Consider the following 25,496-nt stretch of genomic DNA (forward strand, 5'->3'; position numbering starts at 1 on the left):
GCCAAACCGGCTTTGGATCCTTTTTATTTCTTAGGAGGGTGAGTGGAAAGGTCCACGCAGGCCACTTGGAGCCAAGTGGCCTGCGTGGACCTTTCCACTGCGACCCCTGGACAGTCACCTGCACTCCCAGGATGTGGTTCCATAGCCACCCCAGGTGAGAAGTCCTGTTGCTAACTCACCTGGAGTGACAGGTTAAACATTGTAACTGTGCTTGTCATGGGGGAGGAGCTCTGCCTACTCCTGTCCTTGTGCGCAGGTCTATTTGAGCGTGCATTTGTTCTTCTGGTCCGGAGCAGGAGCAGGAGGAGCATAAGATGCTGCCCCAGAGAGTAACCCCCCCCCTCCCCCTCGGTCCTCTCGAAGAGCAGGTTGTGTCCTGTGCGAGGAGCCAGTCCTCAGGGGCTTCCACGGAGGTCAGGCTGAAGGGATTGAGGAGGAGGAGGAGACTGGAGTCTCTCCTCTGCAAACACCTGTTGAAATAAAGAGCCCTGGAGGCAAGTAAGTGGAATTTTTGGGTTTGGACTATTAATACAAAAAAAGAAGGCTCGGCACATTCTAAAAGAGAAGCAGGGTAAATTAAAAGTTGTTTTAGTGCCGGGCCAGCATGGCTCAGTGGTGGAGCATCAACCTATGGACCAAGAGGCACTCAATTCCCGGTCCCAGTGTGGGGTGTGCAGGAGGCAGCCGATCAATGATTCTCTCTCCCTCTCCCTTCCTCTCTGAAATATGTATGTGTGTGTGTGTGTGTGTGTGTATATATATATATATATATATATATATATATATATATATATATATATATATATATATATAGTTTTGTTTCCATAGGGCACATGTTTGCATGTTTTTAAAAAGATACAAATTAGAGGAGAGGGTGAAATAGAAGCTATTAGAAGGGGAGGGAATATGAGGAATATATCTGTTAGAAAGTAGATGTTGTAGTCCAAAGGAGGTAAGGACAAATTAGGAGATGGGACAGATATATTTGAGACTGTGAGGAAGAGAACCAGCAAGAGCCGCTGGGTTATTGCCAGGTGTGGCCGGTTAGAGACTTCTCCAGGAGACAGTGTAGGTCGGTGGTGACTGAGCACCTGAGAGGCTGGGCACACAGCCCATTCTCAGGGTCTAAGAAGAAGCAGAAGTCATAGCCTCATGAGAGTTCTCAGGGTTTAAGACTCTGAAAATGGTTCTGATTCTCAGGGGACTGCCAGCTCTGGGAGTGGTGCTGGGAAGTAGGCAAAAGTTTGCCTCAGGTTGGAGAGAACAGTAGGGGAGAGGGTGGCATCCCCAAAGGGTCAGACTTCTGCTTTTCTGGCACAAAGAATGAAGGAGGTAGATAGGTCAGCGTGGGAAAGGGCAGCAGGCCTTTCATGACGTAGCTAAGGAAGGGCAGCAAGTTCCTAATGCACTAAATTCCCATTTACCTCTTTTAATTTTTTATTTTATTTTATTGATTTTTTTTACAGAGAGGAAGAGAGAGGGACAGAGGGTTAAAAACATCAATGAGAGAGAATCATCGATTAGCTGCTTCTTGCACACCCCCCACTGGGGATGTGCCCGCAACTAAGGTACATGCCCTTGACTGGAATTGAACCCGGGACCTTTCAGTCCACAGGCTGGCGCTCTATCCACTGAGCCAAACCGGTTTTGGCCTATTTTCCTCTTTTAAAATTGAGAACATTTACAACTGTCCTTGCTCCAAGTGATCCATCAGGAATGAGGAACAAATGTCTTCACAGGAAATAAAAAAGATAACAATGCTGTACATTTGAATCAAGGTCTATATGCTCCCATAATTCTCTCAGCCAGCAGTAGAAAATATCAGGTTGCAATATTATATATAAATGTACAAATGGCAGAAAAGACAATTTATAAAAGAAGAAATACAAACTCTACAAGTAGGGGGATATATTTCATATCAATAATTAAGAAATGTGCCTCTTTTACCCTATAAATCAATCCCTTGCCCCTACCAAAATTGTAATTATTAAAATGTTTGCATATACATTTTAAATTAAATACTATAAATATAAGTAAATAATGACTATTAGAATTATAGGTTATAAATACTAAAACAGAATTGTAATACAAATGCTGTATTAAGAATGGCATTTTACATTCACACGATTCTTTTAGAAAATAATTTGACATTGAGCCAAGAAAATTGTCCATAACCTTTGATCCAATAATTCCATATCTGAATTCCACTCTAAATTAATTAGCCAGGAGATCCAAGATGGCTGCGCCCAGGTGAACACCTAGTCGCAGCCACACACAACAATTTCAATAAAAAACAACTAAAACATTGCCCAGAACTACAGGAAGGTTGCCTGACTGGAAATTCTACAGCTAGAAGCAAGGAGAAAACCAGAAGGAGGCGCGGAGGAGCTGGAAAAGCCCAAGGTACGGAGACACAACGCGTGGAGAGGACGGAGCTGGAGAGGAGGGAGGCCAAGTGCCTGGCGGGCGTTCCCTAGCGGAAAGGAGATAAAACTCCGACTGTGCTGGGCCCCCGACTGCTTTGAACCCCAGTTCTAGGCCAGACCCCGGGGACCCAGGCTCAGCCATAGGGAGCCGGGCTGTAAGGCTGAACCCCGGGGAGAGGCGAAAGGGGGTCCCAGCGGCGGTGCGCACACTGTGCAGAGAAGGGAGGGTCGGCTGTGCTGCGGGATCTCCCTGATGGGAAGGAGACTGGGGCTCCAGACTGCTCTGAACGCCACCTCCGACTCCACTTCCAACTGAACTGAACCCCAATACCGGGCTCATTGTGGGAGAGCATAGACTGTTTGGCAGCAGGCGAAAACGAGGGCACCTTTCTCTCAGAGGGTCCAGCAGCGAGCACTGAAGGACCCGCATAGGGCGGGGCTGACGGAAGCCAAAGCTGCAGGCTCCACCCTGAAACCCCATCCCATCTGTAACTGCGAAATGCGACAAAGAAATAGATTACAAACGAAAGAAATGGAGGACAAAAAGTGTCTGCATATAGAGTTCAAATCTACGCTTATAAGGTTTTTCAAGAATTTCCTAGAAAAGATGGATAAGACCTATGAGGATATGAAAAGAGATCAACTAGAATTAATAAGGAGTCATCAAGAAATGATAAAGGATCAACAAGAAATGATAAGGGATCAACAAGAAATAAAAAATACATTCTCTGAAATAAAAAATATTATACAGAGTCCTAAAAACAGAATGGAAGATCGCAAGAATCAAGTCAAAGATTTGGAACATACAGAGCCAGAAGACACTCCTCCACAGAAGCTAGAAGGCAAGAGAATCCAGAAAACTGAAGATAATGTAAGAAACCTCTGGGACAACTTCAAGGGAACCAACATCAGAATTATGGGTGTCCCAGAAGATGAGAGAGAGCAAGATATGGAAAACATACTGAAAGAAATAGTGACAGAAAACTTCCCCCACCTGGTGAAAGAATTAGACTTACAAGTCCAGGAAGCGCACAGAACTCCAAACAAAAGGAATCCAAAAAAGACCACACCAAGACACATCATACTTAAAATTCCAAGAGCAAAAGACAAAGAGAGAATATTAAAAGAAGCAAGAGCAAAGAAGGTAGTTACCTATAAAGGAGCACCTATACGATTGTCAGCTGACTTCTCAACAGAAACCATGCAGGCCAGAAGGGAATGGCAAGAAATATTCAAGGTGATGAATAGTAAGAACCTACAGCCAAAGATAATCTATCCAGCAAAGCTATCACTCAGAATCGAAGGTCAGATAAAGAGCTTCACTAATAAAAACAAGCAAAGGAGTTCATCAACACCAAACCAGAATTATAGGAATTGCTGAAGGGGGTTCTTTCAGAAGAGAAAGTAAACAAAGATAAAAATTATGAACAACAAATACGTAACTATCAACAAGTGAATCTAAAAACCAAGGGAATTAAAAAAAATCTGATGAACAATAGTAACTGTTGAATATAATAGAATCAGAGGTATGGAAGGGGAGTGAACTGATGATTCTTGGGGAAAAGGGGAGAGGAGGGCGTGGGAAGAGACTGAACATAAACTGTGCACCTATGGATGAGGACAATGGGGAGTGGAGAAAGGGCAGAGGGTGGGGTGGGAACCTGGTGGAGGAGAGCAATGGTGGGGGGGAAAAAAGGAACATTTGTATTAATATGAACAATAAAAACTTATTTAAAAAAATAAAATAAAAAATTAATTAATTAATTAATTAGCCAGGATATGGAAAAGTCATATATAGGATGATTCTTATTACAGCTTAATATTTAAAACAGCAATTAGTGGGAATGGCAACCTCAGTTGGGATCTAAATGGGAACTAGATGTGTTTGTCTGAAAGCCATGCATCTGAGTGGTGTGCAGGTGCCTACATATATGAATTGTTATGTAAGTGGGCAGGGAGGCTGCCCTCGGGAACAGGGAGACAGCGGGGAGAGGACAGGATGGGGTTTTCTCAGCCCAGCCCAGCCAATAGAATAAGACAGGACTGATGCCCAAAGAAAGAGACTAGCAAGTTCTATGTCAAGGAGAAAACATTCGTTTGCATTCTGATTAAGGGGCTATATATTGTAGCCATGATTGGCAAACTGTGGCTCGCAAACCACATGCAGCTCTTTGGCCCCTTGAGTGTGGCTCTTCCACAAAATGCCACGGCCTGGGCGAGTCTATTTTGAAGAAGGGGCGTTAGAAGAAGTTTAAGTTTAAAAAATTTGGCTCTCAAAAGAAATTTCAATCGTTGTACCGTTGATATTTGGCTCTGTTGACTGAGTTTGCCAATCACTGGCTGTGTGAGTATGAACAAATTAACTTTTCTGAACCTCAAATTCTTCACTTTCCCAATGAATATTCTATATCTTTAGGTTGTTCTTAATAATAGATCACTCTTGTGCTTAGCACTGATGAATGTAGTCCTCATGACCCTATGAAAGGTTTATCCACTGCATGCATTTAATATGTACACCGTGTTTAATAAGTGCTAGACTCTGCTCTAAGCACTTGACAAAATTTAACACATTTCATCCTGATTGCAGCCCCCTGAGGTTTGTACTCCTGTTATCTCACGTCACGAATGAGGAAACTTCTGAGGCCCAGAGGAGTTAAATAACTCCTTCTGGGCCCCATAACCACTGACTGGTGCTCTTAGGACCTGTCTGACCACCCCCCCCCCTCTCTCAATCACCACAGGGCACCCAAACTTCCTTCCCCAGAGATTTATGACATGATATTTCCCAATGCTCTGAAGGTGTACAACAGCTAGATATGCTCAAATATTTTTTTTCTATAAGTCACATCAAAAGTTATCCCCCCAAAAATCACATGAAATGTATATCCTTTACTTGGTTTATACACATTACTTGGAGGACCTACAAAGAGAAGATTAAACATTACTACATGTTCACTTTAAAAAGTACTTTATTTCATTTCATCCTCAGTAGAACCTGGTGGCCGAGGTGAGGAAGGTAATACAGGAGATCTAGGGAGATGAGATGGAGAGGAATTAAGGTCCAATGGGGGCCACTGAATGAAGAGGAAGAGATGGCTTAGCAGGACATCCCAGTCCTCAGACACTTGAAGTCAGAGCCAGTGCACAGGCTAGATTCATTCTGTTTAATTAAGAAAAGAACTAGTGCTGAGGGGTGCAATATGTAAGCTGACAGATGTTAGATAAGGGTAAGACATGTTCTTCTAGTCACTGTGATCTGAGATGAAATGTGATGCTGTTTGGATAATGAGTTCTCTATCTATAGCTATTACATATTAGATATTTTTGTGTAATAATAATAATAATAATAATAGTATTATTATTTTAATATATTTTATTGAGTTTTTACAGAGAGGAAGAGAGAGGGATAGAAAGCTAGGAACATCCATGAGAGAGAAACATCGATCAGCTGCCTCTTGCACATCCCCAGCTGCCTCTTGCACATTCCGCAACCAAGGTACATGCCCTTGATCGGAATCCAACCTGAGACCCTTCAGTCCACGCTTTATCCACTGAGCCAAACCGGTTTCGGCTGGTGTAATATTAATTCAGAGCAGCAGATTTAATGTCACAAGGACCTGGGTTTGAATGTGTCATTTGCCACCTATGTGACCTAAAGCAACGTATTTAATCTCTTTACATTTTTTTCCCTGTCTGTAAAATCAGAATTATAGTGCTGTTGTCAGGATCTAAATAAATACAATTAGTAAATATCTTAGCACAATAACTACAGCATGGCACATAGAAAGGCCATAGGAAGTAGTTATTGCAATTGCATGTTTTATTAATGAAGTTGAATGACCACACTGCAGGTTGTTGTAAGGAACCAAAGCATCAACCTTTATAAAGGTTTTACTGAAAGATGTGCGGGGTCCCTTACACTCAGGTCCTGAGCCCCTGACTTAATGGTCCACCCTGGGACACAGTTATCACCTGGAGAAGCAGGATTGGATGCCAGGTCTCTATTTGGAGCAGCCAGGAAGGCACAAGGGTGACATGGAGACAATCCAGCTGAGAAAAAGCGTCGAGGCTCCTGGTTCTCAGGCGCTGCTGTGCCTCCGTTAGGATGATGATATAGTTGTGGGTCAGAGGTCACAGCCCAAGTCCAGGACCCTCTCCTTCCGTCATCCTCCTCTTTCCAATCTCCAGACAAGTGGAAATCTCAGTCGTGTGTCGTGCCTGGCCGAGAGGCTTTGGCTAAAGGTCCAGGATTGCAGCGTGAACGTGACCCGGACACTGGGGGAAGGAGCAAAGACTAACTGAGGTCACCTTGGAGCGGTCTTGTCTGCGATCATTGCTTCAAACACTGTGGCCTATGTCCAATGGGACGTGGAAGTCGGATGCACCAGAAGGCCTCAAAGTGTGCTGGCTGCGAGCAGCCCTGCAGCAGCCTGTGGAATGAACTGTTGGTCCTGGGTCTGGGAAAGATCAAGCCCCGCCATTAACAATAAGATGGATTCACTCCTATGTGGGGTATTAAACTGGAAGCAACAAATGAACAAACAAGACAAACAAAAATAAAAAAGAGGGAAAGAAAGACATCTGGGCTTTATGAATGCCTTAAAAAAAAAAAAATATATATATATATATATATATATATATATAATATTATTGATTTCAAAGAGGAAAGAAGAGGGAGAGAAAGATAGAAACATCAATGATGAAAGAGAATCATTGATGGGCTGCTTCTTACACATCCCCAATTGGAATTGAGCCTGCAACCCAGTGACCCTTCAGTGGGCAGGCTGATGCTCTATCCACTGAGCCAAATCAGCTAGGGCTATGTACTCTTTATAATGTGCAAATATATGTGTGTGTGTGTGTGTGTGTGTGTGTGTGTGTGTGTGCGCGCTTAAAGTTCTATAGGAGCTCTCTCTTTTACATTTTACTTGTGTGGTTAATATGATTGTTTCAAGCACATGCGTGACAGACTTTAAAATGCCCGAGTCTCACACAAGAGATTAAGCTTTCTCTCCATTATTTTCCTATGACCTGCAAGATGACCTGTTGCTCACTCTCCCGGAGGGTTTGCCCAGCTGAATTTCACAATGAAGCAGCTCTTGGGAGTCTGGTTTGCTTTAAGCTGCCCTGTGGCACTATGCTCTGCTCCAGGTTCCTGGGCCTTTCCTTGACCTTGTGAGGTGTACCCTCTTTAGATAGAGCCTTGACTAAACTTCCTTGTTCAGTATTTCATGGTAGGATATGAAGGGGAATTTAGGGTGGAGCTGTTCTAACATTCTTGGAGTAATGGTTGATTCAATGAATGCCTGATTCCACATGCCTTTATTGAGCACCCACTGCATACACTGTGCAAAGGTCTGGGGAGACGGACACATGAAGAGATTATGATACAATATACTAAAGGCAGTGTTAGCGATGTACCCAGGTGATTGGGGAGCAAGGGAGAAGGCCACCTCACTCTGACTGTGGGCATTTGGGAGCTTCCTGGAAACGGTGCACACAGATCCAAGTCTTGAAGAGTGAGTAGGAGTTACCCAGGCAAAGGACTGGGGCAGGGAAGTGACAAAGATAATTGTGTTTTAAATAGATTTATGCAGCTCTGGGAAGGAAATCTTGAGGGCACTGAGGGGGAATCTGGTCAATGGCTATCCCCTGGTTTCTGGCGGTTTAGGGTAATCATTGGAGTTAGAGCATCACTCTGATGATCTCTGCCTCTTTTCACAGGGAGGGAGAGAGAAAGAGAGAGAGAGAGAGAGAGAGAGAGAGAGAGAGAGAGGGAGAGAGCGAGCGCATGCGTCCATGTGTCCCTTTTTATAAGGACACCAGTCATTGGATTAAGGCCCACCCTAATGATCTCATTTTTTTCATCCAATAAAAATTAAACATATTTGAGGTGTATAACATGATGGTTTGATATTCATATACATAGTGAAATGATTATAATATCATCAAGCCAATTGACATGTTCATCCTTTCACAGTTTTGGTGTTTTGTTGTTTTTGTATTTAGAATACCCGAAATCTAGTCTCTTAGCAAATGTCCTATATTCAACATAGTGTTATAAACTATAGTCTTCATTGGTACCCACTGAGCAATTTTTAAAGGGGATTCTTTTTACTGCAAATAGTGAGAAGCAGCAGAGAAGTTTAAATTTCCTTAGTAATGATTCCTGGGGTGAGGTGGCCTGCGGGCAGAGAGGGAGCATAAGGGACACCAGCCCCCATCATCCAGCTCATATTAAGACCAAGTGGGACACCCTGAAGGAAGACTGCCTGAGGCCAAGCTTCCCCCAGGGCAATGGAGAAAAGCACTGTGAAGTGCTAGCAATTCTCAAAGACAAAACTTGAATGCTAATATTTGTGCCTAACAAAGGTTTCGAGGGATTCCAGCATCCAAAGCTCTGTTTCTCTAGATGTCTGGAAATGAGATACATTTGAAACTGAAGAGTTGCCAGATTCACTTTTATTCCGTCAAACTGAGTGCAACGTTCTGAGGCACAGTTTCCTTCTCTGCAAGACTGCGGCTTTTGGACTGAGATCGTTGCGATTCTTTTCTGCAGTGAAGTCTTATTCTGTAAATATGGGTTTTGCCATACCGCGTGGGTAGAACGTTTGGCCGCTGTTACAACCAAAGGTTAGCACTCTCACTGTAGCTAACTGGGCTGAAGTCAGTCAGCTTGGAATTAGGAAGTTCACTGGTGTCCAGCCATACTCCTCGAGTGCCTGGGGCTCATGCAGGCAAAATAACATGACTGCAGCTTCTAAAAGAGCCACTGAGGTGCCTCCATCGCAGAGGAAAGAAAAAGTGTGCCATAGGATAAAATTACCTTGGAGAGGTCAATCTTTCTGAGGCTGAAGGGCGACCTGATTTAGGCCATACTTTTGGACATCCTGTAGAGGGAGCAGAGGAAACTGGCCTCCAGGGGAGGTGCCAGATGTGTGTTAGCCATGGAAGATGGCGCTCTGTGCCCCATGAGACTGGCTGGTGGAAATGTGTTATTGGCAGGGCTGGGGAGGAAAATGTTGCCACCTTAAGGTCATGAACCCTGGGGAAATTACATTGTAAGCATAAAGAAATCATGGGGAAATACAGAGTGGCCGGATTATTATGATTTCTGAACACATAATAATCTGGCTATTCTGTGTGTGTGTGTGTGTGTGTGTGTGTGTGTGTGCATGTATTAGAGGCCTGGCACATGAATTCATGCATGGGTGGGGTCCGGCCAGCCTGGGCAGGGGAAGGAGACATGGGCAGTTGGCCAACTTGCCTGCTGGTCGAACTCCTGGTCAAGGGGACAATTTGCGTATTAGCCTTTTACTATGGATATACACTGAGTGGCCAGGTTATTATGCATTCAGAGATCATAATAATCTGGCCACTCAGTGTATCTAATGTTAGGTAATGTTTGCATCATGAAGGACATCATCTCTCTTCCATTTAATCTTTTCTTCCTTGATCCTTGGCTTTCAGTGTTTGCAATAGAATCAAGTGCAGTTTCTGCTGGGTGCTGCCTGAGCAGAGGTTCTGGTAAGCTCTACATTTCAGTTACCTTTGAATTCAAAGCTCTGACCCCCTTGATGCTCTGGTTGTGTGGAACATTATGGAGGAATTGACCTTTTTAGTTTTGAACGAAGAAACAAAACTTTACCCAGAATCTATTGAATGTCACAGGGAAGGGTCTTTAGCTCAACATCACCCCCTAGTGGGACACAATAGATTAGCTATTAATTCAGATGCAACTTACAAATCTAACTGGAGGCTTTGCAGCAGTTCTGCTCTGTGGCAACTACAAATGACTATTAAGAACTACTTAACCGTTTACCTTCCATTTGAAAAGTCACTAATCTTCAGTGAGGGTTGAGCAACTTATTATGCTTTATAATCTCATCTTCTTTCATTTTATTCTCTCATTGTTGCCATAGTGAATGGCATTGAAGAAGTAGGAAAACAAACAAAAAACAGAAGCCATATCTACCTAAAAAGATCTCATGAAAATTGCACACTATTGTGGAACACAAGACACCAAAAATTAGAAGACAAATCCAAAAGAAATCTAATGGACCAGGAAACACTTCAAAAATCATTTACCCTCCCTGCTATGAGAGAAGTTCCAAGGAAAACAAATAATGTCTTTCATCGATCAGATTAGTAATGATTAAGAGTGCTGACTTTACATGTCAGGGAAGGTGTGTGAGAAGAGAGCTCTTGTGTTGATGGGTGTAGCCAGCAGCCCAGATGTGACTGAAGAAGGCAGATTTCCCGACAGGAGTGGCTCATTGGTGAGTGTAACCTATGAACCAGGAGGTCAAGGGCACATGGCTGGGTTTCGAGCTGGATCCCCAGTGGGGGCTGTGCAGGAGGCAGCCCATCAATGATTCTCTATCATCATTGATGTTTTTATCTCTCTCCCTCTCTGAAATCAATAAAAATATATTTTAAGAAATAAAAAGACCAAGTGGCTCTAAGTTTAGGCAAAGCTGTAGTGAGCTACTAGGCCCAGGCCAGCCTGAGACAGGGAGGCCGCTAAGTCTCCGGGGACAGCAAAGGGAGGAGAAACCTAGCCTGCTTTCTACTTGCTGTGATGAGATGGGACTGTGGGAGCTGCCCTCTGCCGGCTGCCAGGGTTTCCTGCCTGTGAACCCAGGTGGGGCAAAGGCATCATTGGGACACAAGCCTTCTCACTGCCTGTGGCTGCCCTGTGGCACTTCCTGTGGCACAAGGTCCTCCTGCCCAGACCAGACCAGTCATGCAGGATCTGAAGTTTCTCCGGCACACTCACTGTTCCTGCACACTCACTGTTCCTGCACACTCACTGTTCCTACTGCACTCACTGTTCCTACTGCACTCACTATTCCTGCACACTCACTGTTCCTGCACAACACTCACTGTTCCTGCTCACTCACTTGCCCAGCTCTCTGGCCTCAGGTTTCCTTCCCGCGCCCCCCCCCCACCCCCCCAACCCATGTTCTCTTTCATGGTTTCCTCTCTGAAAGCTGCTCCGCTGAAGCCAGGTGGGAGCTGACTGGAACGCCAGGTCCAGTCTCTCAGGACGGAGACATTGAACCCACCAGCCGTGGGAGTGGAGTGATCATGAGCACGGGAAACAAATCATAAGAGCTAGATGGAAAGTGACCACTCACTGAAGGTAAATCACATGACATGGAAATCAAAGAGAATAACCCACGGAGATGCTAAAAAGATATAATCCAACCGTTAAAAGCTAGATAGAATTTTCTTTTTTCTTTCTTTTTATTTTATTTTAGAAAATGCTCTTTGAAAAGCTCTGCTTGCCTTAGGAATGAGCTGACAAGCCTACTTGTCTCAGAGACCAAGCTGGACAGTCATGTCTGAGGCTCATGGCTCCTCCATTCATATCCTTTAGAAGCAAACAGACTAACACGAGCCCCAAGAGCGAGAGTGTACGCCGCTGCCATGCTGGAAAAAGGAGACATATGAAATACTTTCAACAATAAAGATTTAAAACACACACACACACACACACAAAAAAAGAATGGAACATGAATTTTCACCCTTTACTCACTTCTGCAGTTTAAGTTAAGTAACCAGATAAATAAAATTCATTTCCTATTTTAAATGCATGCCTTCATATGCACATCACTACCCACTTGCCTATAAAAATGTTTACTTAGTCAAAATGGTTGCCTAATATAATTTCCCCTGCAATGTTGTTAAAAGAATGAATGTCATTGCCTTAAGCAGGAATTCAAACACCCATAAAAGCCACAGCTGAGTATCTGACGTATTTTATTTGTTCACATTGATCTTATTTGAGGTTAACACTACTTCATTTGACAGTTTAAAAATCATTCTGTAAACAAAATCGAAGAGAAAAAAACACAGCGACAGCTAAAATAAGGACACAATGTACAGTAACGTAAAGGAATGCGTTGAAGGGAATATCCCGAAGAAGCAAAGGAAATGTGACCATGGTGATGAAGTCCACAATAAGGGAAGAACCTCCAACATCTGACGTGAGAGCAGTAACAAAACAGAAGCATGACTCCAAAGTGCAGGTGTGCTAGTTTCATTTCCACATCCATTCAGGAAATAGACAGCGCATACTATGCTTTATATAAAGTGACAAATTCTGCTTTAAGACATTCAGTTACCTTATCTTGCAGGGTCCCCCCCACCCCCCCTGTTTACGTGATCTCTACATTGATTTAATTGGAAAGATGATTGTATGTGATACATGGTATAAATTTCTGGAATCTACGAAATGTATGGAAATGGTGAAGTTTATATATTTATCTTTATTTTTTGCTTTATTTGTAATGAGTAACAAGAAGCTGAAAATCCAGGATTAGAAGCATCAGTACTTTTATTCTATTTCCCCTCCCGTTGCAGAAAAAATCCTGAGCCCTCAGTCATCTTCGTTGCCACTCTGTAACCAAAGGCTGTTTCTTTTCTCTGAATTCTGGCAGCCGACACAAAAAATAGCTGGCTTCTTAAATGCAAAATTTGTCCGAATTGATCAAATAGAACCGTTAATCTGGCACCATATTAAAAAAAAAATCACACTTTCATCACTGTTTAGAACCTCAAATGTTTTCCCCTTGAGGGGAATATCTGCGGAATATAATTTTTGAAAAGAGGACTTTTTATGAAATATATTTCAAATCTTAAAAAATAGTTTTAATGCTCCCCAAAGTAGTCTAGGATTTACCCTAGCTGACAACGCCCATTCCATTTAAGAACATTTCCTTTCCCTCACAGCTCTCATTTTACTTATAAAGCCCAGCTACACAAATGGCTGCTGCCTGATTTACCATTAAGCAGCACTATTTTTTTTTTTTTAAACCATGTATACAGCTCAACAGCAAGACTAAGAAGTTATAATACACACATATCACGGACAGATTCATCTTTTTTTTTGGAATTCACTGAATATACTGGTAAACCCCCCTTCCCCCACCAAGAAAGAGAGAGTCCTATCCCTACAGCAAGATGTTAAATATTTCTCCAACAGTTTGCATTGTATTATATTAGGAAAACACGAGGTTTCGAGCCGGGTACTAATAAATATTTAATTTAAAAGAAAGAAAGAAACCTCAAGAGAGAAGAACATAAAAAAAAAAGACCCTTTCCCGGCCCCTTGGTCCCCCGCCCCCTCCCCCTCCCAGGGAAGGCGGGTCAGCCAGACAAGGCGGAGATCTCGTAGTCACTGGCCGAGGGGAGCGCCTTGCCCATCATCCTGATGTTCTTCGCGCTGGTGATCCTGGCCATCATGCACACGGGCTTGTCAAAGTACCGCACCAGGGCGGGCTCCGTGAGGAGGGAGGCCAGGAACTGCTCGAAGGTGATGGCCCAGTCGCGGTCCAGGCAGGTGCTGCCGGGCAGCGCCGCGGTGCCCTGGCCGCTGCGCACCAGCACCGTGTCCTCCCCGATGTCCTCGCAGTGCAGCTTGTCCTCCTCGTGGGAGCCGGCGCTCAGCACCGAGTACGAGGACATGGAGCTGTCGTCCTTGGTGTCGTCGTCGGAGATGAGCATGGCGGAGGAGGCCCCGTTGTCCCGGGGCGAGGAGTCCTCCAGCTTGATGTCCTCCATCTGCCCTCCCAGGGAGTGCTCATCGCTGTCGCCCGCCAGGCTGGCCGGGTGGGCCTCCGGGGGCTCCATCCCGTAAGGCTGGCCGGGGGGCCCTTTCCTGGAGAAGGGCACTCCCAGGATGCCCTGGGCGCTGGCCCCGCTGCCCGCCTCCTTGGCCGCCGGCTGGGCGATGAAGAGCTTGCCCACCTCCCCGATCTCCAGCAGGAGGCTGGTCACGGCCGCCGTGGCGTGGTACAGCTCCTGCTCGTTGGGGTCCTCGCTGAACATGTTGTACATCGTCTTGCACAGCTCGATGAACTGCCCCTGCGAGGGATGTGGGGAAGCACAGAGAATGTCAGCGTCTCCTGGGGAGCAAGGACAGGCGGAAGTGGCCTGCAAAGCCATCTGGCATTAGGATTCCTTAAAGATCCCCGAAAAGTCCTGTGCGGTGTGTGTGTGTGTGTGTGTGTGTGTGTGTGTGTGGATGTGCACTCTCTAGCTCTTAAGGAGGGTACAATTTTTTTTAATTTTTTTAATTTCTTTATTGAATAAGGAGGGTACCCTTTTTTACAATTTGGAAAACTTGCAACATCAGTGACAGGGGGAAGAATGAAATGAACCTTCATATACCCGTCCCTTAGAATTCAGACCGACTTTTATATAGTTGCTTCCTTAATGTTTTCATTCTCTGTTGAAGTATGGTAGGGAAATTCCCAGCTCTCATCTCATCTAACACCTACACCCTTGGGTAGGCATGTCGGTTTTCCCAAGGTTAGCTCAGGTCCCCTCTCCCCCTACACCTCTGCTGGCCCCCCCGGCCTCCACAGAGAATTGCCTTCCCGCCCCACCCAGATGGCTTATCTGTTTTCCCTTAGGAAAGTCAGCCCATCCATGCTATGTTCTAATGACCTATGTAGTCTCATCTCCCTCATTACACATCAACTTTTGAAGAAAAAAAATGTCAGAAGTCTTCATAGCTGAGCAGAGAACTGAAAACAGCTCAGCCTGGCCCTTTGAGTATCTGGGGTATTTCTAATGATTGGAATGAGGTGTGGACTCTCAAAATTGGATATTTCGTGATTCACATTTTCTCTGAGAAGTCATTTTCTCACAAGTGAGCATATTTTTGATGCACAGAATAGGTGTAAACAGATACTACCTAAGTGCCCAAGCTGCCATTGCCTTTGAGGGGTATTTATTCTATATTTACCTACGACCAGGAAACAGAGTTGTCAGGTTTAATAGGAATGGACTGAACTGTCGAGAGCTTACCTGATTCAATTTGGGTAAGTCCTTTGCATTCTTTGATTTTGACTTATTTTCTGTAGTCCAAAGCCTCAGATAAATACGGTTTTCTTGAGAATTTGCCCTCTTCCCTAAAACCCAAATATCGAGAAATAAGTGTTCAAACGCCAAGAAACAGTGCCCGACCCGCAGCGAGGTAAACGTATAGAAGAGAGTCTGTACCTCTGTCTGGCTTCAGACTCACGGTAACAAAGCCATCATCTGCGCTGTGCTTGCTCCTGCTATCCAAGCCAACCACTGCCAAGGAATAATCAGAAGAAAGAGTAGACTGTTACGTAATAAACCCATACATTAAGCATTGGTAGTAGAAAACAGAGAAACCACTAGGTAGGGTTGCCTGGCTTAGCAAAACAAAACAAAACAAAACAAAACAAGCCCAGCACACCGAGTTAAATTTGAATTTAAGATCAACAACAAATCATTTTTCAGTAAAGTGTGTCCCAAATAGCGCCGGGGACACATGTGCTAAACAAACTGCTGACTGCTTATTTGAAATAAAATTTTTACGGGCTGTCCCATAATTTATCCGACAATCCTATTTCTAGGCAAAGAAATACCCCCCTCAGGATTGTTTATCACAACTGGGGTTTAACGTACAACCAGGAAAAAAAGGGATGACATCATGTCGTCTTCAGTACAGAAAGAAGGGTGGCGCTTGCCCCTCGATTCTTGCTTTCCCTCCTCCTATTACACTGCCATCCCCAACTTTGCATACAAAGGACGGATTTTCTGTCAGGCCCCTCAAAAGACCAAAAACTCACTTTCTAAAAAGAAACGAAAACCCATGTTGATAGAACAAATGTTATATGTTCCAAAATTCCTTCCTATTTATAATCTGGCATTTTGAAACAATGACTTTCGGGGAAACCACATTTAACGTTTTTTTTCCTTCTCAGAGCAGGATGTTACAAAGCACACGAGCATTTTGAAAGAGAGAGGTGGCCAGCACCAGCTTCCCCTCAGTGTCAGTGGTGGGAGAGCCTGTAGCGCTTCTTCAACCATCCACAAGGTGCCTGTCTGCCCGACATATGACCTTGACTGCATTTAGTGTCCAAGCAATCCCAGTTGATTTGAAGGCAGAGTGAGGACAACGTACTATACGTCACGGAGAAAGTTCTCTCTGGGGGGTAAGGACACATATGTAATACCTTAATCAAAAAGAAATTTTTTAAAAAAGGAAGTCCTCTCCCTTCCAGTTGAAATGATTTACCAAACAAGTATAGATATTCAAAACTACTGTATGGTAAGCTCATGCAATGGATAGTATACAACCTTTTAAAACTACATTTTTAGAGAATGTTTAATAATGTGGCAACATGCTTACTGGATTTGAAGTGGGGGAAAAAAACAAAACAGGATATAAAACTGCATAGGCAGTTTGACCCCAAATTAGAGTTAATTGACGATATACGAATAAGGATGGAAAAGAAATGTTTTAAGATATTATCTGTTACCTTTGTATTACAAGATTTAAAGATATCTTAAGCTTATTTTATATGTTATATAAATTTAAATTTTCAACACAAAGCAACAGTATCTTTGGAGTTGGATGCCTGCGGTCACCTAGGTAATAGAATACAGATTCTGTCCAAAGCGCTGACTCTCAGTTCCTAGTGCCAATAATAGTGAGCCTGGGTCTGGCTCACTCCTCTGCTCAATGACTTAGGGCTCAGTTAAAGGTGGGTCTAAGCCGTGCTTGTTCTGGGAGGGCAAGATTTAACAGGCAACAGGACTTAGGAGCAACCCACGTTTACTGTCAGACTTGGGCAAGCCATGAAGCTGCCATCAAGATGAATTAGAAGACAGATAACCAACTGCGGTGGCAAACTGAGAGATGCTGCTTAATCCTGCAAGACAAAGCAGTATGGGATTTAATAAGTTGGTGATATACACAATGAGATGGGTCAAGTCTCTGTAGACCTAATAAATACACAGGCAGCACTCAAGGGCCAGACAGGAAATGCTGGATGAGGTAGTTGTTCGTGTGAAAAATAGTACAATAATTAACAAAAATAACACAAAGATAAACTCCGTGTTTTTCGTACTCAGAAGTATAATCCTACTTTTGCCCACCCTCTCTATCTGAGGCCCTGCAGGCGGGGTGTCTCTGCCCCAGCTCCCTAGTCCACCCCCGTAGAATGAAAGCAGCCATGGGCAACATACAAATGAATAACAGCTTGGCAGTATGCCGGAAACCAATCATTGTCTCACTAATAGAAAGAGGCTGGTCAGCCTTGAAGTTCTGAAAGGCCAGAGCCAACCACACCCTATCTACCGTATTTTTCGGACCATAAGACGCACCAGTTTTTAGAGAAGGGAAATGAAGAAAAAAAGATTCTGAAACAAATAGTGTCCTAAAATATTTTATGTGCATTAAAACCCAACATCACAGTCATAAACACATGTAATCAACCCTGTAAAGTAAACAGCAGCATTTAGAACCATTTTAGAGCCGGGCAAGCACACAGAGACCACACAGAGCTGGGCAAGTAAAAAAACTTTTTTTTTAAAGTATATGTGTAGGCTATATTTGGACCATAAGACGCAGGGACTTTCCCCCCCCCCCCCACTTCTGGGGGGGAAAAAGTGCGTCTTATGGTCCGAAAAATACGGTAATTGAGACAATAGTAACTGAGGTAGCTTCCCCATCTTGTAATCATGTAAATCCTTACTGATATGATAATCTGCTTATTACCTGCCTAAGGGCTATGGGTGTTTTCCAAAGCTGCTTTAGGGTAATGGGTGAATCCCATAGCAGCCTCAATAAAAGGGATAGGAAGGCCAGAGCCTAGTGGAGACTTCCCACTAGAGGTTGACTCTCTCCTGGCCCCCCATTTGTCCCAAATTAACTCTTTTCTAGTCTCTCTCTTCATTTTAGTGTGTGGCCTCCTCCAAAAACCGGACCCTGAGTGGGCCCTAATCACGCGGGTCGTGTTAAGAGTTCCCACAGCAGTGTTCCAATAAAACTTTACTAATGGGCACTAAAGTTTAAATTTGATATAACTTGCCAGTGTCATGAAAGATTACTTGTGATTTAAAAACAAACAAACAAAAAAAAACATTTAAAAATGTCAGAATCATTCTGAGTGAGATTTGGACCCACGGCTTGGAGTTTGCAGACACCTGTCATAGAGCAAAGGCGGATCTGAGAGAACGTTTTCTGATACAAATGCTTGTCCGGACTGGGGATAGCAGCACAGTAACAGCATGGTGTTCCTGCTGAGCCTGACCGGCAGAGAGAAGGGAGCAGTATGCACAGCTCGGGGGATGTGTCTTCTCTAAGCTAGTGGACACGAGGCCATGGTCCCTTCAGCGAGCTGAAGTACCTGCCCCCGATAGTTGCCCAAATTCAAAAATTTTAAAAGAAAGTAACATATCATAGAAAGACAAATACCACATGATTTCCCTCCTATGTGGAATCGTAAGAAAAAGAACAAACAGAAACAGACTCATAGACACAGAGAACAGACTGATGGTTGCCAGCTGCGAGGTAGGGTGGGAGGACTGGGTGAGAAGGTGAAGGACTGAGAAGTAGATTGGCAGTTACAGAATGGTCACGTGGTGTGAAGTACAGCATGAGGAAGATGGTCAATGACATTGTAATAGCTCTGTATGGTACTGGAAATATTAGGGGGAACACTCTGTAAAGTATATGATTGTCTAACCACTATGTACACCAGGAACTAATACAAAGTAGTATTTAATATAAACTGTAATTATAAAGTAACGTATCAAGCAAGCATATCCATATACTTCTGACTGACTAGCTTTGGAGGCAACTTTTCCCAGTGGCAGAGGGCTCTGTGTAAGGGAAATATAGTACCCTGGTGAAAAAAGCCACTTACCGTGTGTGCATTCTGGGGTGATATCTTCAAAGAAATACTGAGTTGCTTCAAAAGCAGAATCTGGCTCGTCTTGATCAGAGGATGGCTCTGGAGAGGGCAGGAGAGGTCATTCTCACAAGGGCAGGGCCACGCGGACCCTGTGCTGTGCTCACTAAAGAGGTGACCCAGGAAGGAGGAGGCGCTGAAGGAACACAGGTGGGGGAGGGCCACAATCTAAAGTTTTACCCTGTCTCTATCCTAATGCCAACTCTTTAATTATTTTGTTAGCTAGATCCCAGCTGGAGGCCAACCTTGTTTAAAACTTACATTCTCATCCATCTTTCCTACTTGTTTCTGTCAGGACTAGAACTACTACCTTGAACTCAACATCTCAGAGTGTCTGGAATTCCACATGGTGCTAAATGCTAATTATTCTTTCTCTTGCAGAGAGTACTCTTTGCTGTCAACACAGCTCCTACTCTGACAGGTAAATGACTGCAGACTCAAGGAGCTGACTCAGAAAGTTAGGTAGAGTGTCATTATTCAGTTCATTCTTAGTGACTAGTGAGTGATTTTGTATAATATATCGAAGAGGCAAACAGGTCATGGTTACATGTATGTGCTGCTGTGTATGGCTCACTTACCAGGCAAGACATGCATTTTGTACAGGAGTTTGAGTTTCTCTGTGAGGTCCCCATGGCAGGCAGCACCTAGAATTCCAAAAACACAAACATGAAATGCACCATGTGTTAGAAACTCCTCCAGGCTTAGCATTCCCCAAAAGAGACTACTTAAAAAAAAAAAAAAAAAAAAAAAAGTATTTTATTGATTTTTTACAGAGAGGAAGGGAGAGGGATAGAAAGAGAGAAACATCAATCAGCTGCCTCCTGCACACCCCCTACTAGGAATGTGCCCGCAACCAAGGTACATGCCCTTGACCGGAATCGAACCTGGGACCTTTCAGTCCGCAGGCAGACACTCTATCCACTGAGCCAAACTGGTTAGGGTGAGAAGTCTACCTTTTACAAGTTGAAACCAAGACTCTAGGTGACAGAAGGGCTGGCCAGGGCATGTTTGGGTTAAGAGCTCTGGAACCAGGATCCCTGGTTTCAAACCCTCTGTACTCAGTTTGTGACCTTGGGAGAGTCAGTTAGGAAACAATCACAGAGGTTCATACCAAGCCCACGGTACTAGAGAACTCTCAGCTGAAACTGCCACATTACACATTGCACTTTGGAGCCAGTGTTCAGATAGTCACGCAATCACCGACTTCAGATGCTTCCACCTTCTCCATTCACATGGCATCTGTGATGTGTTTACAGACTCTTACCTTTCGTCAACACAACTGGAGAAGGAGATACAGCTAATTCATGGCTGCTGAGAGCAATCCCTTATTTCTAATTCCATTATAGACCATTTATTTGTTCAGATTTCTAGAGGAATCTTTCTGGGGATTGATATTAAAGCTACAGATCCATTTCACCAAAATTCATGTTTTTATTTTTAAAAACTTGAACAGAATTTCACTTTTATGGCCCACTTGTCTGTCTCCATCACTGTACCTGACCCTTACCCAACAGCAGCTCAGAGCTCTCCCTGTCATCTGGGCGGCGGCTTGCTCTGCTCAAGAACTCCCTGCATTTTAAGCAGTGTGTGTATTCTTTTTCCATGTATTCTCACTTTTGGACTCTCCTTTCTTAAAGATTTGGGTAAGTATTTTTCTTATTGGAGTTGACTGCACTAAGTAAATTAAATATTTGTATTTATTTCTATCATGTTCTAGATGCAGAACCTCTTTTTCCTCTTCCATGTTCTTGTTCAAAGATAATTTTAAAAAGACACCAATATAAAATTAAGTTAGGGTAGGATCAAAGGAATCCTTAGCCTTTTATGGATTGTCTCATTTTTTAAAAATATATATATATATTTTATTGATTTTTTACAAAGAGGAAGAGAGAGGATAGAGAGCCAGAAACATGGATGAGAGAGAAACATCCATCAGCTGCCTCCTGCACACCCCCTACTGGGGATATGCCCACAATCAAGGTACATGCCCTTGACCGGAATTGAACCTGGGACCCTCCAATCCGCAGGCTGACGCTCTATCCACTGAGCCAAGCCAGTTAGGGCTGTCTCCCTTTTTTTAAAAAAGCTGAATGCACTTAGGCATTCTATGTGTACTTTAAAATTAATACCTCCTTCTTCCCTCAAAACAAAACATTGTGTTTGCTGTCTTTGGCATGGAGTAATTAGGAAAAAATGAGCTTTTGCAACAGCAGTCATACAAACACTGGGCCCAGCGTGTGCTAACTGTGCGTCCAGTTGAGTTCAATAACAGATAAATGTCCCAGCAAGTTACTTAACTTTTCTGAGCTTCCATTTCCTTAACTGAAAATGAGAAATCTAATAATAAGCACGCAGGTAGTAATAGTAACAGCACACACTGTGCCTCCAGGAGGCCTGGGTTTGAACTACAGCTTAGCCGTGTCCTTTAGGCACCTGAAATGCACAGGAAGCATGAGGGCAAGGCCTGGCTCAGAGTCAAAGCTGTGTAAACGTTAGACATCGTTACTGCTGTTTCCTCAAAGGGCTGCTGTCTGGATGCAGTGATTAAGGACAAAGCCCAGAGCATCAGAACAGTGCCTGCCCTTCACCACGGCTAGTTCCTTCATGTCCCCATACTGATGAGCACTTTACACAAGTAATTTTTTCTTACCTAAGATGACCTCACCTACACCTCTTTGCCTGTTTAGAGACCATCAGCTTTCTCGGGCCTTTCAGCCTTCCAGTCACTATTCTGAAAGGTTCAGGGCCCTTTTGGAACCAACAGTGGCTCTGTGCCTGCCACCTTCATCCTTCTTGGGTGAACATTTCTCCTTCTTATCTCATTCTGGCAGCCTGACAATGCCTGCTATACCCACAACTCATATCTGTCGGCCAAGCTCAACTACGAAGTGGCCTTTCCCCTCAATGCCAAGTGAAAGAGAGTCCACTAGGATAGAGGGCAGTGAGCAGGTCAGACAGCAAGGCTGCCAGGCGGAAGCCACACACTGCTGGTGAGAGGTGGGGGTGCGTTCTCTTGAGCCATGGTCCTTCCTCCCTGCTAACGAGAGAAAAGGTTGCCCTGCAGACTGCGAAGCTGTGTGGTTTTCTCAGGCCTTTATTAAAAACATCATTATCCACTGGTTTGGCTCAGTGGATAGAGCGTAAGCCTGCAGACTGAAGGGTCCCAGGTTTGATTCCAGTCAAGGGCACATGCCTGGGTTTCGGGTTTAGTCCCCATTAGGGAACCTCCAGGAGGCAATCAGTGATTCTCTCTCATCATTGATGTTTCTATCTCTCTCTCCCTCTCCCTTCCTCTTTGAAGTCAATAAAGATATATAAATATGTATTAAAAAAATTAAAAAAAATCATTAAATGCTTCTATGAAATTTAATGAAACATCTACACTAATGAAAGAGTAACATGCTAATTTACTGTACTTTTATGATGCTCACCAGCCAATCAGGAGTGATTATGCAAACTAACCCAACAAAGATGGCAGGTTATTTTGCATATGCAGGCACCGGGGTGGCCTGGGATGGCGAAGGACGCAGGCATTCCACACTACCCCAGCCCAGTCTCTCTGGGTCTCCGGGCAGCATGGGAAGGTGGAAAGGCGGCTCTGGCCAGGGTGAAAGCGGTGCCGGCAGCCAGGGGAAGGAAGGCCCATCCTTGCACGAATCTTTATGCATTGGACCTCTAGTTTTATACATAATAAAAATAAATTTTCTTGGTCAAAGAAAAGCAGTCTGCCCAAACATTTCTTTTTCTCCTGTAAAGTTATCATGGTCTGGGGTTTCAGTGTTTAGGTTGGCATTTTATTGTCTTGCCAATTCTCTGATATATATATATATATTTTAACTAGCAGTGGGGTCTATCTAATGTCAAATACAATGATTTAATAATAGTATATTCATGAGCTCAAAATGAGTTTTACAATCAGTTTGCAAGCCCTAAAATGTGCCGCTCCGCTCTCTAACCCCAATCTTCTGAGGCAGTGAGGGCTGTGGCCCTGGGGCCAGCCAGCACTGCGCACCACAGGCGTCACCACCCATCATGCCCTCCCAGGTCATGCAGCCACATCACATCCTTACTTAGCCCAGAGACGAACTCTCGGAAGTTAATCAGAGAGTCTCCGTTCTCGTCTAGTAACTGGAACAGGCGGGAGGCCAGCACGTCGGAGTGAGCTCCACAGGCCCAGGGGAAGAGGAGTGCAAACATCCCCTTGAACTGCTCGAAGTCAATGCGGTACTGTTCCAGGTAAGGCAGGCTGGGGTCGTGCCGGTCCAGCGCGTTGCTGCTCCCGCCCCAGTAGCAGCTGGTGAGATGTTCTGCCTGAAAACACAAAGGGCAGGACAGTTCAGAGGACTGCGTCTCAGAGCAGGTTCCAGGAGAAAAGGCCGGCCCTCACGTTTGGAAACAGGGTTCTGGCCAATCCGTGGGCACCTCCCGGGGCATTGCTCTGGTCTCAGGGCACCTCTGTCTTCTACTTCTGTTCTATCTCCACCTGAACCTCCCGCAACTGCCTGAGCTCCATGGCAACCATCTCTGCAGTTAACATCGACATGAAAGATCTGGTTCAGTTACTGTAGTAGGTGAAGAAAGAAAGGGAACCCCCACCCCCATTTTCTTCCTCTTATACACACCCTCCAAGCATTTTAAGAAATAACTCCCTTGAAGATGAACACTATTTTTATTTAAAAGAAACAAAGAGAATGTTAACCTGAAAAGCATCCGTCATTTAGGCCACGTGACCACTTTGCTTTCTGGGCTCAAGTGGTCCACACAGGTCATCCAACCCGTTAGCCAAAGCCGCCCATAATGACATTCTGTGTCCCAGTTCATAATTTACTGTCCCATAAACCCTCTGCTTCCTGGCCACCAAAATCACACAATATCGTCCTAGCCACACAGCATTCAAGCTGCGAAAGGGTGGCCCTCCCCTCTCACTCATCTGAAATAGCTGAGAGCAGGGATGGGGAGGAGGCACTGTGGGGAGGAGAGGAGAGAGCTTCCTGTTTCCGTCCTTGGAAGAGAGGCAGCCTCTCTCCTCCTGAGGTCATATTGATTGTGGAAGAAATAGATGCTTATTCTAGGAAGACCATAAAGATAAAACATATAGACAGGACTAGAAGAACCGAAGAATCCGCCTTCCTCACTTCCACACACCACACACACCCCACACACACCACACACACACACACACACACACACGTGTTAGTGCTGGGTGGTAGGTGGGGGAGGAATGGCCATGAAGACGGGGCTGCATTTTTAATTCCCTGTTTTACTATTTCACTATAAACATGTATAAATATTACCACAGAACAAAGCACTTTCAGAACAGTTCCTTCCCCCTCGCCCAGAGGTTCTGAAAAGGTGGGGAGGAAGTCTATTGTGAGTGTGTAGCAATTCCATTTTGCTCTCACTTACAAAGGAGCAAAGAAGAGCAATGTCTTTATCACAGTAGTGTACTGGGAATCTAGAAAAGAGGGGAGTAGGAGGAGGGATGAGAAGAGGAAGAAGAGGTGGAGAAAAGAGGCAAAACCAGCTTTCCTGCAATGTAGTCTTGGGAGAATACTGAAAGGCTGTGGTACTTCACTGGGGCTTGAGGACGCACTCCTGGCTACAGGCAGAGGCAGGGGTGATATCAGAGGGAAGGAGGTGGAGGCTGAAGTCTCAGGGGTTGCCCTGTACCCTGATCTATCACCAGTGATGCCCATCTCTGGGTGGCACATGTTGATGACACATCCCTGGGAGGGGTCCCCTTTACCTGAATGATGTCCGTGGATAAAGGTTACCCAGGGCATCCTATATAATAAAAGGCTAGTTTGAAAATTGTCCCCTCCACCAGGAGTTCGACCAGGGGGTGGGGTCAGGTGATCAACCTCCCACATCTCCTTCTCCTGGCAGGCCCTGCCCCTGATAGGCCCCAGTGAGGGCAGGCTGGCTGGACCCTACCCGTGCACGAATTCACACACCGGGCCTCTGGTTTCCTCCTAACTAAGGCACACAAGGGACTTTGGAACCAGCCTGAATGTGGTAGAGACACTTTCACAGTGCTCATAACCCTCAGGAAAGACAAGCCGTGAAGATCATCATCGCCCTGCTCTGGGCTGAGATCCCACAGCCCATCATCTGGGGACAGGGCGCAGAGATTGAAAAGAACCAAAGGGATGAATTTGGAAAACGTTCAAATGAAACTAGGGCAAAGGGGTCTGGACCACATTTTCAACCAAATCTGTGTCAGGGTGGCAGCCTTTCACCTTTTCCAACAAGTTTTAGCCCAAATCCCAACAGTACATGCCTTGGAGAGGATGGCATCTTACCTTTACCTAAAGCTATAGGGACCCTC

The 25,496-nt window shown here is 44.6% G+C and overlaps 1 protein-coding gene across 3 annotated transcripts in view; it reads right to left on the reverse strand.

Annotated features, from left to right (window-relative positions):
* Nucleotides 1-4,139: 4,139 nt before the first annotated feature.
* The window catches only part of TBC1D9 (TBC1 domain family member 9), a 93,716-nt gene continuing 72,359 nt past the window's right edge, over nucleotides 4,140-25,496 (reverse strand). For 2 of the 3 annotated variants that reach the window (XM_036423669.2, XM_036423668.2), the window contains 6 exons: nucleotides 23,239-23,479; nucleotides 19,747-19,812; nucleotides 19,124-19,210; nucleotides 15,441-15,515; nucleotides 15,246-15,349; nucleotides 12,175-14,297 (listed from right to left, as the gene is read on the reverse strand). In XM_036423669.2, coding sequence (XP_036279562.1) covers nucleotides 13,581-14,297; nucleotides 15,246-15,349; nucleotides 15,441-15,515; nucleotides 19,124-19,210; nucleotides 19,747-19,812; nucleotides 23,239-23,479 — 1,290 coding nt within the window. In that variant the 3' untranslated portion in view covers nucleotides 12,175-13,580. Of the gene's footprint in view, nucleotides 4,153-12,174; nucleotides 14,298-15,245; nucleotides 15,350-15,440; nucleotides 15,516-19,123; nucleotides 19,211-19,746; nucleotides 19,813-23,238; nucleotides 23,480-25,496 lie in introns of those variants that run through there. The other variant, XR_006740738.1, reaches the window with a different exon arrangement.

This window comes from Pipistrellus kuhlii, unplaced genomic scaffold (genome assembly GCF_014108245.1).
Source record: "Pipistrellus kuhlii isolate mPipKuh1 unplaced genomic scaffold, mPipKuh1.p scaffold_m20_p_8, whole genome shotgun sequence".
Lineage (NCBI taxonomy): Eukaryota > Metazoa > Chordata > Mammalia > Chiroptera > Vespertilionidae > Pipistrellus > Pipistrellus kuhlii.